The sequence below is a fragment of the Chenopodium quinoa genome, unplaced genomic scaffold (genome assembly GCF_001683475.1).
Source record: "Chenopodium quinoa cultivar QQ74 unplaced genomic scaffold, ASM168347v1, whole genome shotgun sequence".
Classification (NCBI taxonomy): Eukaryota; Viridiplantae; Streptophyta; class Magnoliopsida; order Caryophyllales; family Amaranthaceae; genus Chenopodium; species Chenopodium quinoa.
The window spans coordinates 368445-383124 of NW_018745195.1; the positions used below are offsets into that span (position 1 = coordinate 368445).

At 33.7% G+C, this 14680-nt stretch overlaps 2 protein-coding genes across 2 annotated transcripts; one reads left to right on the forward strand and one right to left on the reverse strand.

Annotated features, from left to right (window-relative positions):
* The first annotated feature begins 3786 nt into the window (after window positions 1–3786).
* On the forward strand, window positions 3787–7765 carry LOC110710982. Its single transcript, XM_021889334.1, has 5 exons — window positions 3787–4350; window positions 6175–6260; window positions 6380–6685; window positions 6794–6877; window positions 7115–7765. Exons 1-5 carry the CDS (start codon window positions 3964–3966, stop codon window positions 7545–7547), a joined length of 1296 nt encoding a protein of 431 aa, XP_021745026.1. The 5' UTR covers window positions 3787–3963; the 3' UTR covers window positions 7548–7765.
* A 747-nt stretch (window positions 7766–8512) lies between these two features.
* LOC110711026 (phosphatidylinositol/phosphatidylcholine transfer protein SFH2-like) lies at window positions 8513–14359 on the reverse strand. The gene is made up of 11 exons (XM_021889396.1): window positions 14025–14359; window positions 13816–13844; window positions 12952–13035; window positions 12799–12852; window positions 12524–12601; window positions 12361–12414; window positions 11620–11679; window positions 11417–11512; window positions 10720–10821; window positions 10562–10642; window positions 8513–9292 (listed from the first exon to the last, which is right to left on the reverse strand). The coding sequence occupies exons 1-11, from the start codon at window positions 14077–14079 to the stop codon at window positions 8957–8959; spliced, it is 1029 nt and encodes a 342-aa protein (XP_021745088.1). The 5' UTR covers window positions 14080–14359; the 3' UTR covers window positions 8513–8956.
* Between the last annotated feature and the right edge of the window lie 321 nt (window positions 14360–14680).

Consider the following 14680-nt stretch of genomic DNA (forward strand, 5'->3'; position numbering starts at 1 on the left):
TAATGTGTAGTGCTGTAGGTTTTTTACCACTGCAGAGGCAAGCTTACATTATCCTGGTTGAGTATCAACTTGTATAGCCCTTTTAATAGGCGGCATATAAGAAGATCTGAACGGCTATACTAACATCATGATTGCCATTTTTGAAAGATTGTTTGTGTCTATATTAATGAAGTTTACCCTTATTACAAATTTAAAATTACGAATATATAATACTTATATTATAGAACTAGCTTATGGTCTCGTGTAATGCATGGATTTTACCAAATTTTATAAAAGTTTGTATTTCAACAATTTTTTATATTTTTTTCTATTATAAATAGTATGACAAAGGTCAATATTCTTTAAAAAAAATGTTTCATAGTAAGCTTTAAGTTGTACATACCCGTATGATATATAAACTCCGTACAAATTTATACTATATTAAAAATTATGCATATCTTTTTAATAATAATATTTTGCTTAAATTTTCGGTAAGTTTTTACAAATTGTTATATTGAATTTGGGAGGGAAAGATTACCTAATATAAAATATATGAAGGGTTTATATATATATATATATATTAGTAAAGTAGGAAAATATTATACAAGAAGTGAATTAAAAATTTCCTAAGATAATTTGACAAAAAAAAGTAAATAAAAAATTAGTGGAAAATTATTTAACCAGATTTTGCCATGTGTCATTTTTTATTCGCCTTTAGTATATAGTTATTATTGATTAAATATATCAAATTAGGCCCGTGTAAGTATAAATATCTTACTCCCTCTGATTTATTACTTGCTCTACTTTCTTTTTGCGGCCGTATTTTATTACTTGCTCACTTTTTTTGGAAACCTTAAACAATATTTTACTAAGTACAATATTTTCCTATCCAGATCACCTTGTATCTTATTATTCACTCTCTTCTCCATTTATACTCACTTTTGCTTTTTTAGATTTTATTTATTCTTCAACTAATCTCACTTTCATCATATTTTATTATTACTTTTTACTATTTTTTTCTTAAATTTCGTGCATGGAGAAATAGAGCAAATAATAAAATACGGAAAGAGTATTTAAATATGTAAAATTGATAAAAATATTCGTAGTCTAAAATTTATGTTATTTTATCGAGACACTCCAACTAGGAACATTATTGATTCAATATAGTACACGTATAATCGACCATATAAGTTGCTGTAATCAGCATCATGTACTCCTTCAGATTGTCCTACATATTTTATTCGACTCCATTATTAAGTATTCTTATATATATAATAATTTCGTTATTATCGGGACTAACCAGTCAACAAAGCTTTCTAACCAACTAAGGTACATTACTTATTACTACTTACTTTAATTAGTGTATTACTCTCTAAAAAAAAAGGTTTATTATGCAAGCAATGAGCGTAGCATTGTAAAATGTATCTAGTCTACACCAATTACAATTGAGTTTACTCTGTTCCCTTTTGCGGTTTAACCACTAGAGTTCGGAGAGATGTTAGCCACATAATAATAATTGTAATAACTTAAATTGTTCTTCATTTGTCTGTCATCAAATTCAATATTCCTTCCATCTTATGATTAATTTAAAGATATATGTAATGATGTTTGTTATATGAACACATGTAATATAAGAAGTTAAAAAAGAAAATAATAAAAATAATTAATTAATTACACTAATCCACACTTGAGTTTATCATAAATTTTCAAATTTATGCCACTTTAAGAAATGTATTGCTTATATGTAGCGTTTAGATTTTCCTAAAAAAAAAAAAAAATACAACAGCGCTTAGATTACATATATCATTAGTCATATATGTATTACGGGGTATTAAACTTTTTGAGTTATTAGGGAGAGGATCTTGCTATAATTAAAAGTAGAAATATTAACTAAAAATAAGTCTTAATTACACCGATCGATGCATAATTTTGGCATGCATTCCCAAATTAATATTATTATATTTAGGAAATATTTTAAAGGGTTATCCAACCCCTTTTAAAATATTTTTACTTTTAATTATCTTATCCAGCGCTCCTACGATGTTTGTTAGCTTTTATAATGCATTTTACAAGTAAGGGGCTGCCTGGAATAGGTGTAATAGGAGGGGGAAAAAATACATGAGTAATAATTCTGAATTTTTTTAAAGTTTGGATCTAGGGTAATTAATCAGTGGGGTAATCTATTTTCCTAAAAGGGGGTTAATAATTACCCACCTCCCCCCTAGCATAACAATTTCCCCCGTAAAAAAAGCACTCTCCTCTACTATACAATATCTTCCTTCTCCCCTGCTATGTACTATCTCCTTCACCTTCACCCACGCAACTGAAGCTGTTGCCGCCATTATAGCCGCCTGATGGAAGCTGCTAGCCGCCACCATAGCTCATCAATTCCATTACGAACAAGTATCTTGAATCGGACCCATTGGTTGAAGAGATAGTTGAACAAAAGATTAGGGCTTTTGATCCTTCAAGTGAGGCGATGCTCGTAGTGGTCTCAAATTTATCAACAACATGATGGCTGCCGCCGATTGCCATGAGTTGGTGGTCTTTACCCCAGGATTGTTGCCAAATCTTAGAAAATGAATTATTACTCTTTAAATCAATGCTCAAGTAGAATCTACCCCATTAGATATTACCCCCTTCATAATTTATGGAATTCCAGGCATGCCCTAAGTGATAACATTTGTCATAGATTGAATGTTTGATAGTACATTTATTAAGAAACAAAATAATATCACACCATTTGCTTTCTGAAAATTTCATCATACACCCGGGTGTATCATGCTCATGGTACACCCGGTCAAAATACAAGAGTTATAAAAACGCAGAATGAACATTGTGTACAAATACAAAGTACACGAGCAAAAAAATAAATCAAAACGATACTCTTCTTGATTTAAGGGATTGAATTGTTATTTATACTCCTTGATTTAAGGAATTAATTTATTATTTACATTTCATATTACTTTTGATAAACAAAATTTTATTTTTTTTAAGAGAGAGAAATTGAGTTTATATAGAGAGAAAAACCATGTTAAATTTTGAATTTCGAAGTGATTTAATGTCATTACGGAGTTGATTTTATCGTTTCGATTAATCTGTTAATCAAAAGATGTACTACCTCTGTTACATATTAGTTGCAATTTTAAGGATTATTTGTGAGAGATAAAATATTCCAAAGTTGCAACTAATATGTGACGGAGGTAGTAATGATGAATTCGTTGTTGAGAGAAAAGTTTTTTTTTCAATTTTTTAATCTATATTTTTTGTTTTGGCATTACTTTCTAAGGTTGAAGACGATATTCTTCATATTTTGATAAATGTTCTTTTATCACTTTTTAATTGGAATAAATATGTTTTTTGAGTCTGTTCAATAAGTTCTTTGAGTAAAAATTATTTGTTCTTTACATTACAAACAATGTTATTTTAAGGTATATAAATTAATCATGTTCATTGGGTATCAATAATACAAATTATGTTCTTTTTACTTGGATAATATGTTCTTAAATTTTGCATTTTGAATTTTTGAAATTTAAAATTATATTTGTTTGAAAATAAATTTAGATAAAGAAATTCTTAATATCTATTTTGAAATGATTTGACATTAAATTTTTGGTAAAACTCAATTAGTAATTATTTTTTACCTTTTTTAAAAACGGTTTCTCTAAAATTACTGTGTTCTTTATATTTCAGATATATACTCTTTTAAAAATTCATGATATTCTTTATAATTATATACTACATTCTTTTCACTTTAATCCGGATGGTACACCCGACCCGGTGTACGAACCACCAATTGAATTTACATTCACAATTCAAACCTCTGAAATCCATTTTTACACTTTCTCTCTCCTCCCTCTTTCTCTTTTTCTCTCTCCTACTTTGCAAAACCCTCTCAAAAATCACAACCCCCTTCTTCTTCTTCTCCAACTCCATTTTCTCTCTCCTCCTCCTCCTCCTCCTCCTCCTTATTCAAATCCTACCATGTCCAGCAACAAAGAAGAACACCCTTTAAGCTTCTCAAACCCAAACCCATCTTCATCTTCTCCAATCACACTCTCTGAAGGTGACAACTCCTCCAGTTATCTCCTCGAACCTCAGATTGGCAGCGCTTCTAACAGCTTCCAAAGCGACAGTATTCTCTACGATTCCGCCGGAACTAGCACTTGTGACCCTGATTTTGGCTTCTTTAGGCCTGATTTCCGCCAAAATACTCTTCTGGGTAGTGTTCAATTCTATGATCGCCATGTTTTTCTTTGCTATAAGAACCCTCGAAATTGGCCCCCTCGTATTGAAGCTGCTGAGTTTGATCGATTGCCTAGGCTTCTTTCTGCTGCTTTGGCTGCTCGTAAATCAGATATGAAGAAAGAGGTTGTCAATTTGTTTTATTTTTTATTTCTTGATTTGGGTTTTTGTTATTTTGAATTGGGTTTGTGTTATTTTTGTTGTTGATTTATCTGTTGTTTTGAAAATATTGCTTAATAATGTGGGGTTTTTGTGAAATTTGATGATTAGTAATAGTATTGTGAGTATGTTTTTTGATATAGTAAATGAAATGGGTTGCTTTGTGAAATATAGAAGGGGGTGAGATTTATGAAGTATCTGATGAATGGTATCGAACTATTGATTTAATAACTGATTGGTGTGCTTTGGCTGGTTGTTTTGAATTCATTTTGATTTGGGTATGCTTTTTTATTTCCTGTTTCACACTCGATTCGGGCTCTTTTGTTTGTTTGTTTCTAATTTTGTCATTGTTCTGCAAAACAGTTGATGAAATCTTTGATCAAAAGTTGTTTTTGTTGTAGTAATTGTGATTTGGCAGTTACTTTTATTCATTTTGCTTTGGGTATGTAATTCATTAGGGCTGTTGAACTTAGTGTTGGGGTTGCATTATTTATTGGTTGTGATTATTGTAGGACAGTTGATTTGGGTTAAATTCTGAGATATTTGGTGAGTATTGAAATACTGAAAGATTTTTTCCTCAGTTCCGAAACTGTTGTCATCTTTGTATTGCTTGGTCTAGTCACTTAGTTGTTCCGAACTCGTTATGATCATTTCTTATTTTGTTGATTGGGTCTATCAGATGGATTGACTACTAAATGCAAGCTTTATTATACTTCCAAGTGGCTGTAATGCAAAATGTAGGTTTCTGGTGTTTTGTGGTCAGGTGTTTCTATTATTATGGGGAATTTTTTTTTTGCCCCTTCCCTCCCTCCTCTTTCAAACTTAGTCTGAATGATTTTGTAAATTGTTATAGATACGTCTTATACATTTGAGGACTACTCCTTATTGACGGATTTTGAAGTAAACTTTAATAAGGCAGCTTTGTAAACATTGTAACCATATCCGTTCAGGTGATGCTATCTTTGTGGCATTTATTTATCTGTTTTCTGGAATTTACTACTTCCTATGCCCTTTTTTGGTCAGGAAGATATATGCATTTATAAACAGACAAAAATATGAGCATGATTGAGTCGTTGTTGCTTTTCAGAGATACATGAAGTATATATTGCTCATGAGTTGATGCTTGCATGTTATATTATTCATCTAGGATCACATCAGAGTGAAATTCAACTTGGTTTTCCATGCCTTCATAATTTTCCCAAACATTGTCATCAACAGCTAGAGTGGAATGTACTTTCTACACTATGCACTTGATTGTTGTCTTAGGTCAGCAGTCAGCACACTTATCAGTGACTCATTGCTGAAGTGAGTACAAGTCTAATTACTTGTATATTATTTATGTCACCTTGTTGTTAGTCAACTTAAAAAGGATGTCATTTGTGCTGTATCATGTAAATGACATGCATAGTCTTGGTTGGCAATATATAGCAGTATGATGGTTTTTGAGACCACCTTTTTAGATTAGTACCACTATGTGCATTTGATATGCTTGTAAACAAAAGGTATTTAGGTATTGTATGGGAAGGAGGTGGCAGGTACTTGAAGCCTGTTAACTAATTGACCCCCAGAATTCAACAATTATGAACTCTACTTTTGTTGCTGTGATCTTTGGTCTATCTGTTGGTCTTTTTTTTTTTTTTTTTTTTTTTTGACAAGACATGGTTGATTATTCTCTCTGTAAGTTAGTGGTAATGTTTATTGAAAATAGCCCCTTAGTCATGCTGCTGCTGAGCATTAGTTTCATGAGCTTGTTTTCTTATCCTATCTATCTTATTTCCTTGCATCCTGAAGACTCGTCTAACAATCTGTGAGGGACGTGATGGAACTGAAACATCTAATGGAGACGTATTAATCTTCCCAGACATGATCAGATACAGGTTCCCAAACATTTTGATGTTTATTTCTTGTATTGTTAATATGTTGCCTCTCTGCATGCTTCTAGTCTTGTGTGGTGGCTTGTTTGCTGTGGCACTCATAACCTTGGGCACAAATGCAGGAGATTGACACATTTTGACGTCGATACTTTTGTCGAAGAAGTTCTAATTAAAGATGGTGAATGGATTCCTGGAAACCCGGAGAAGCTGAAAGGCTTTTACATTTTTGTATGTTGTCATGGGAGCCGAGATCGTCGTTGCGGTGTGTGTGGACCTCCTTTGGTTGCTAGATTCAAGGAAGAGGTAGATTTACATGGTCTTCAAGGAAAAGTCTCCATTGGCCCATGCTCTCATGTTGGTGGTCACAAATATGCTGGAAATGTAATAATCTTTGGATCTGGGATTGATGGGGAAGTCACTGGGCACTGGTAAGGAGTTTATGTTTTCTGGATGCCTCCCTTCCAATATTTTGAGAGTGGTGCTTGACTTAAAGATATTTGAGTTGCTTTAATAGTAATTCTAGCTACTTTCTGCAGGTATGGATATGTTACACCAGACGATGTTCCTAATTTGCTTGAACAGCATGTTTTGAAGGGAGAAATTGTAGAGTGGCTGTGGAGGTGAGTTATCCATTTGTTCACCTCCTTAATACTTTTTATCCTAGAACTTCTAGGTAGTGTGCATTTTAGGTTAGGTTCTGGGATTGTCATTTTTCAAACATGTAGGTGTTCAATTTAACATAAATGCAGTGGGACATGGGGCTTAGGCAATATGAAAAAATATAAAAATGGTGGTATAAGCAGGATTTAAAAAATATAAAAATGGTTGTAATAAGTTTGATGTCTTATCTACTTCAGGGGTCAAATGGGTTTATCTGAGGATGATCAGCAAAAAGCCCAAGAGTTGAGGCTCCAAAACAAAGAAGGAAACCATTCAGGCAATAATAGACAGCTCTCTTCTGAGCTGCCGGAGTCTCCGACAGGTGTATCTCATTCTGGGTCCAACGGATGTTGCCAGGCAAATGGAAATGCTGCATGCTGTCAATATCCCACCTCAGTGGGAAAGGAGGATGATTTTGTTATTCATGACGGAGAAGTAAAAGTAGCCAATGGGAAGAAGGGCAAAAAGCTATTGCGAAATAACAGCTACAATGAGCTTGGAAAGCGGAAGGTATGTGCTATGCCTTCATGGTTTGAGAGCTGGGAGCGTGAAGATACATATGCAGCCCTTGCAGTTGTTTGTGCTGCTGTTTCAGTTGGTATCGCATATAGCTGCTATAAGCAACTGTAAACCTTGTGTGCCTGGCTTTATGTTGTAATGTTAGTAGTGGTCTAATTGATATTTTTAGCAGTTGAATGCATTGTGCATAGAGGAGAATGCAATGTGAATGTGCAGTGGCATTTTTCTCTTCTGCAATCAGATATGAAGATTTGAAATGTAAATGGATTATAATCTGTAAATTTATCAATGGAATGTGATTTTTAGTTCAATTTAGTTTGGAAAACAAAGTTACGAAGATGCTATCTGCACTCATTTAAACCTTCTGTTTTACAGTTTGATAATTGTCTGAACTTGGTGTGTTTAATCAAAATCATATCGGCTTATTGGGATCTTCCTAATCAATACTTAAAGTGCCAAAATCTCTTTGTAAACAGAATATAACATGTATAGTTTGAATTTAAACAGGTAGATATAAAATTTGTTACTAGTTATACTTGTATTCTTTTGAGAGATCTTGGCACTTCTAAGTTATCTTGAAAAAACCAAAAATTCAGGATTGCCTTGTATGATTTTCCAAGGGCAAGAAATCTACCAAAGAAAAGACCAGATTGACGCTTGCTAAATTTTGAATCTTGTCCAATTCTAGCATTGTTTTAAAGTGAAATTACAGAGAAGTGCACATATTCATGGCCAAAAAGTATCAACGAAACATTCAACAGCCATGGTCTTCCATCCCTTGAAAAACTCTTTCTCCAGCCTGTCGTCGAGGCAACTGCCTTATGCACTCAACAAGACTTCTTACACAGTTAACGAGAGGTCTAACTCTTAGTGAAAGACAACCAATCTGCGCAATCACACCTCCTGCAATTGCTACAATAGTTACAGGTTCCATGATATAAAGTTGCTTTGTTAATTTGTAATTTTATGCTGCTAATTTTGTGATTTTATAAAGTTGCATTGCTGTTACGGCAAAGTAGATTTTTAGTGATATAAATGCTTTCTTCAAACACTTACTAACTTAAAAAGGCTTGCAGTTTCATAATAGATGATCAACTTTGGACATTATTTCAAAATTGCAACATGAAATCCTAAATTAGGAGTTATTAGATTACAGGCTACAACAATATACGTTGATAGATAGCAATAACCGGTAGGAACATTCTCGAACATATATAATCATTTATGAGGTGGCTAAAAGAAATTATACAAGATATTATAATATTTAAGAATATGACCTTCAGTCCTGCCTAAGATATATAAGTAGAGGTACAACATCCGCTAAGGTGGTGTTTTCATGCCTCAACCACTTCCAACATGCCTGCATTGAGGTAATCCAAAGCATCGGTAATACATAATCGAAGATGAAAGTATGCTCTTTACGGACTAAAATCTGTCATGAAGTGATTCGTGGCCCCAAGCATTGGTATCTAGCAGATTGCGGACCAAAGGGTGAAAACCCTTTCTGGTTTTTTTCCATATCAGTTAATTTTGATGTCTAGATCACTTATCTGTTTCGAGAGCGATCTTACAAGACCGTTCTGATCCTTCTGGTCTTCCAATCGATGAAATTCTGATTCTATGGTTTTAGCAATTTTGGCATCGTCGGGGTCAGGCTCAGGGAACGCCACATGGAAGGACCCTTGTTGTTTCAAGGGTGCTGTCGGAGCAGCTTGCTCCCTGACATAGTTATATAGTTCTTGATGGAAGGGGTGATCAAAGGAGAAACAATTATCATTCATCCCATTTCTAGAGTGTCGAGAAGACCCAGATCCTTCTCTCTTACAAAAATGTGGGAGGCACGCATAATCCATAATCTGAATCCAGGTAGCATTTCAGAAATTAGTCAGCCCATCATGATGTATTTAGACAACAAAGGTATCCAAATGTTTCACAAATTAGGAAGAAGGAAGGGAAAGGTGTTTTTTTTTTTTTTTTTTTTTTTTTTTTTTTAAACTATAATGGAAAGTAAATCGGATCCTCCATTTCCCTTCCCTTCCCTTCTTTTCCGTCCATTCATATCAAAATAAAGGAAAATGGATCCATTACTTTTCCTTTCCTTCCCCTCTTATAATACTTTCATCCAAACACATTATAAAGGTATCCACATAGAAATACAGAAGGGGGTTTCTGTGCCACAGTTTCGGCAAAAACATGTTGAACATATACAGGGAAAAGAATGTTAAGAATAAAACTAAGTCTTGATAGGTATCTATATCAATAAAAGAACTGAAGAGAAGGGAAATAAATAACTACAAGTTATTTAGTAGTTTACAAAGGAAACAAGTGGCATATTTTTTCTATCCTTCCAAACTGGCGAATTCCTCAATTTTTGAGAGTAAAGGAAAGTGAAGATTTCGAGTAAGTTTCTATTTTCAATTTCCTCTCTTCTTACCAAAACCCATCTATATTTTGTGCCAAAAATGGTAAACTCATTTATTTCATTTCCCTTCCTTTGTTTTGCATCCAAATCCCTATACAAAACAAGACTCTATAATCAAAATTATTATGCATCAATGCTTTGTCATTCAGATCTTTCACTCTAATGCACTAATGTTTAACTCCACTTAAACACTAAATAACCACCTAAGTACAGTAGTCTATTAAAGTATATCAGAATAATCCCAAAAATACCCAGGTCAAATTGTATTGGACAAAAGGGTCTGACAATTATCATTTTATCTACCTGCTAAATACCCATCGAAAGTTAGTAGTTAAGATGGATCACAAAAAAAGAGTAAACAGGCGAAACACTACAGCTAGAAGGAATTCAATCTGCCCACATAATAAACCGTCAGTCTATCCCCTCCCTTCTCATAACTCTTCTCAAATAGGATTTTCCTCGATAATTAGAAACCAAGTTTTTCTGAACCTGACATTTCCAAGAATATGTGAATATAGTATATAGTTAATCATGTGAAGATATCAAGAATATAAATCTATCTGATCAAAGGAATAGTGACATCATACATGTATGCCATTTAACATATTGCAGTACTTAAGGATCTCAATGGCTCAGTAAATCATGCAATTAAATTGATGATCTACGAAGCAATATTACTCCGTACTAAAGTATATAAGTTTACCTTCAGTAACTCATCCCTGCCACATCCTTGAAGAACTTGAATTTTCTTCCGAGTCCTCTCTTGCAGAAGAGGCCTAACAACCTGTTGACATGCCATTAGAGGTGGACCACCTTTGATAGCATCTACTTTAAGTGGAAAGGATTAGATAAGAGGCAAACCTTCCAACATGCTGAGAATATATATGGTGCATTAACGATGTAATAAGTATCAGTCTTCTCTGGATAGTTCAAGTCGTCGATAGTTGTTATTACAGTCAGCAGCTGCAAATGAACAGAAGCGATAAAATGAGTGTTGGTCGCCACATTTAAGGTAAGATAAAATCAGTTCAACATTTTGCATAAAGCAAAGAAGAAGGTAACAAAATGAATAGAGAACCATAAAGAACAGGTTTGAAGAAAGAGAACAGGAAAAGATGGAATGGAACAAAAAGGGTAGGTGTGGGGGACTTGGGAGGGTATATTATTCTTTATACTGAAGATGAGATTCCAAGGATATGTTCCCATCGCCAATTAATGGCATAGAATCTATGTAGCTGTTCCCACCAATTTGGACTAAAGTTGGTAAAGGTATAGTGAAGTATTGAAATGATGAGATTCCGAGTGAATTGAAACAACCTCCAACCAAAACAAAGGACAAGGTCTAGACAATTTTTTGACATCAAATGTGTAGTCCGATATCGTATCAAGGAGCAACATATGCAGGAATGTTTGGAAAGTGTTTAAAGCCCCTATAGCCAACTTATTAGTCTTCTCCAGCTCCGATCATCTTACAATTTTCTCCTCTACATAACTTAAAGGATATCAAATGGACAATGAAAGACTTTAGTAGTGAACCATTAATGGTTTAAAAAGTTACCTTTATTTGATTAAGGGCGGATAATTTTAAGCCAGTCATATCAAGAACCTTGATGCAGCTACTAATCAGTCGTCCACACTTCTGTGATGCCATTGGCTGCAGAACACAAATAAAAAAGTCCTTTAGATATAAAAAAAAAACACGTATATGCTCTACATGCATGCACCCATACTAGCATCATACATTCATACTCAAATACTCACCATCACAACACGGTCTCTGTATTCATTCATTTGGATGTGTGACTGCACGTAGTAGTGGACCTACAGAAAGAAATGTGATGCAAATAAGAAATAACTATAGTATATATATACAACTATACAAGAGTAACAAAGGATAGGAATTAAAAGCAGAGAGATCCTTTTAAGCCAAGCAATATGCTTTGAGTTACAATCACAACACTACACCTTTTTTGGCCAAACAGACAAGATTTTCCCCTACCATTCCAAGCAGCATGCATGGGCAAGAAACAAAGAGCCTATCCGAAGTAATGGAATAACTAATCTTACGATCAATCACCAATAATTTGGAACAGTTTAGTGAAGCTGCAGAGAAGAAAACTGCCGGTGGAACATCTTGTGTTTCTGATCTCAGTGACTAACTCAGTTCAACTATCTCAATGACTCTACCAGGGCAAACAAAGAGTTTATCCAGAATAATGAAATAGCCAAAGTCCCAAATCATGAAGCACTAATCATCCGTGAATTTAGATCAGTCTAGTGAAGCTGCATAAATGACAATAGCCCATGGCACATCTTGATCACAGTTCAATTATTTAATTAAGTGTCGAAATTCAATTCATTTTTTATTTTTTCCTTTGCATTTATTGTAATGCACTAACTAACACTGCAACAGCATAAATACAATTAAAGCAACTTAATCCCCTGATTATCATTCAATACACTTTCTAAATGGTAAAAAGGGCCAACAAGTGAATAACTTACGGATGCTTTGTCATATGTACTATGCCCCACACCAACAGCAATAACAGGCATACCCTGATTAAGACAGAAACCACCTTCAGTTGAAATAATACAATTGTAATTCTGTATTGAGCAGTACCGGAAGCCAAATGCACCCAGAGGAAATAGATGAATGTAATTTTACCTCTTTTGAGTAACCTGAAAGTCCTACAAGCTGAGAGTCACGCACTTTTCGGTAAAGCTCAGCAGGAACAATAGGTTTCTGGGAAAATGAAATTATTGGATTAGAATGTTATATCATACATACAGGCTCCTTATGATATTCCACCCACATAAAGACTCAAACTTCCTAGAAGATGCTAGTGATAACTGATAATATACATCATAACCAGTGAGTTGTATGACATGTCTCCGGACTGTAACTAAGGCAGCGATCATTGGTTGCAGTGTTGCACTTACAGTTAGTATATTGTCAATATCATTTTGCACCCTCCAATTTAAGCTGTCAACCAACTGCAGAAACTCACTAATGTCAGATAAAACTTCAATTTGTGTAGTCTAAAGAAATCAAGAATGTATGGCAGAGGATCAACTGAAATCAATCTTGATTACCATTTTGTGTGCCTTCTCGACATTCCAATCCCTAGCTCTGAGAAACCTCATATATGTATCGGTAGGGTACCCCTGATGCATATTCTGAAATAAAAAACGGAAAATAGGGCCGTCAATTTATAATCAATGATAGTCTAAAAATTCCCGAAGATATAAACTTCAACGCTCTTCATAAAACCAGAACTACGTGCTAGATCAAGTATAAAATCCACAACACCAACTCATGCTAAATGCAAGTAATAACCAATAAACAAATTGAAGATGCATCATAACTCAGTCATCTAATTATTAACAAGCCAAGAATCATCGAAAATTCCGGCAGCAAACTCGATAAAATCATCACCACAACCATCAACAGTAACAAAAAGGCTTGGAATTTACAATCACATCTTGCTTTAGTGGCAGAAAGTTTCATCAAAATCCAAAAGACGGCAGCCTCACAAACGGATCTAGTGGTGTACAAGGAGAAGTGGCCAAAAATGATTCTTTAATCAACCATATAATGATAATAGTTTACCAGATCAAATCTTTTGGATCAAAGAGACATCATTTCACAGTGTCGGTGCTACAACATAATTCAATCACAAAGACAAGATTCTTTTACTCTTATTAGCTACTATTCCACTCAATTAGCAAATTGTAAAGATCAGAATTAGTCAAAATTAGTGACTCATTGACCAAATTGAATCAGACCATTAAACCAAACAATCAGAAAAATAACATTAAATCACAAAATCAGAAGATAAGAAACCCAAATCAGTAACCCATCAAATTTAACTAAGATCAAAATAACCCCAATTACACTCAAAAATAAAAAGTAAAATCTGAGATTGAATAATAAATAACAGAAACAGTTAAACTAACCTGGAAAGTCTTCTTCAGTGATTCATCAACTGCAATAAAAATGCCACACTTGAAGAGATTATACAGTGTAAATCAAAGATCAGAACTTTTTAACTTAACTTTCAAATTTTTATTTATTTATTTTTATTTTTATTTTTATTTTTATTTTTATTTTTTAAAAAAAAAAAATTTAGGGGTGGAAATTAAAATGAAAAATTAAGATTACTAACCTCCTTCCATCAAAGTTTCAAACTTTTTGATAGCATCTTCATTCGCAATACCCATTTCGATTTAACTGGAAAAAATTGTGAAGTGGGTCCTCTTAAAAATGAATTGGGATCCTTAATAAGAAAGAACCCCTTTTTTTTTTAATGTTGTTGAGGAGAGAGGAAAAGAAATGGAGGAATGGAGCTGAGTTATTCACACCCACCCTGACTGGACTGTCCTCTCTGCAATCTGGAATTTGCTCCTCTCCTTTTATGATGATGGAAAGAGTGAAATCACAGCGCTTTCTTTCTCTCTCTATCTATTTCTCTTTCTCTCTCTAAAATTATTTATAATACGAGTATTATTATAATTATTGAATGTTGACAAGATTTTTCACCGTTAAAATCAAAGTTTAAATACTGTATGTAACAGCAATTATACTGCTTAGCAAAAAGAAAGATTACTTTTTATTCCGTTTTTAAAAACTTGTTTCACTTTTTGTTTCCAGCCATTTATAAATACTTGCTTTATTTCCTTTTTTGTAAAGCTTTTACAATATTTATTTATTTCTCTCAACTAGTAGGATCCAATAAAATTATATTTTATTACCTTTAGATTCTCTCTCCTCCAATTTACCTTCCACTAACCCCATTACCTCCATATTTTATTACTTTCTTCA

Bases quoted from the DNA above. Each gene is read 5' to 3' on its own strand.
- LOC110710982 (XM_021889334.1), top strand. From the start codon at position 3,964: ATGTCCAGCAACAAAGAAGAACACCCTTTAAGCTTCTCAAACCCAAAC. The intron at 6,261-6,379 runs GTTCCCAAACAT...GCACAAATGCAG, and splicing joins CCAGACATGATCAGATACAG to GAGATTGACACATTTTGACG. The intron at 6,686-6,793 runs GTAAGGAGTTTA...TACTTTCTGCAG, and splicing joins GGGGAAGTCACTGGGCACTG to GTATGGATATGTTACACCAG.
- LOC110711026 (XM_021889396.1), bottom strand. From the start codon at position 14,079: ATGGGTATTGCGAATGAAGATGCTATCAAAAAGTTTGAAACTTTGATG. The intron at 13,036-13,815 runs GTTAGTTTAACT...TTTTTATTTCAG, and splicing joins CACTGAAGAAGACTTTCCAG to AATATGCATCAGGGGTACCC. The intron at 9,293-10,561 runs GTAAACTTATAT...ACCTGGATTCAG, and splicing joins GCAGGGATGAGTTACTGAAG to ATTATGGATTATGCGTGCCT.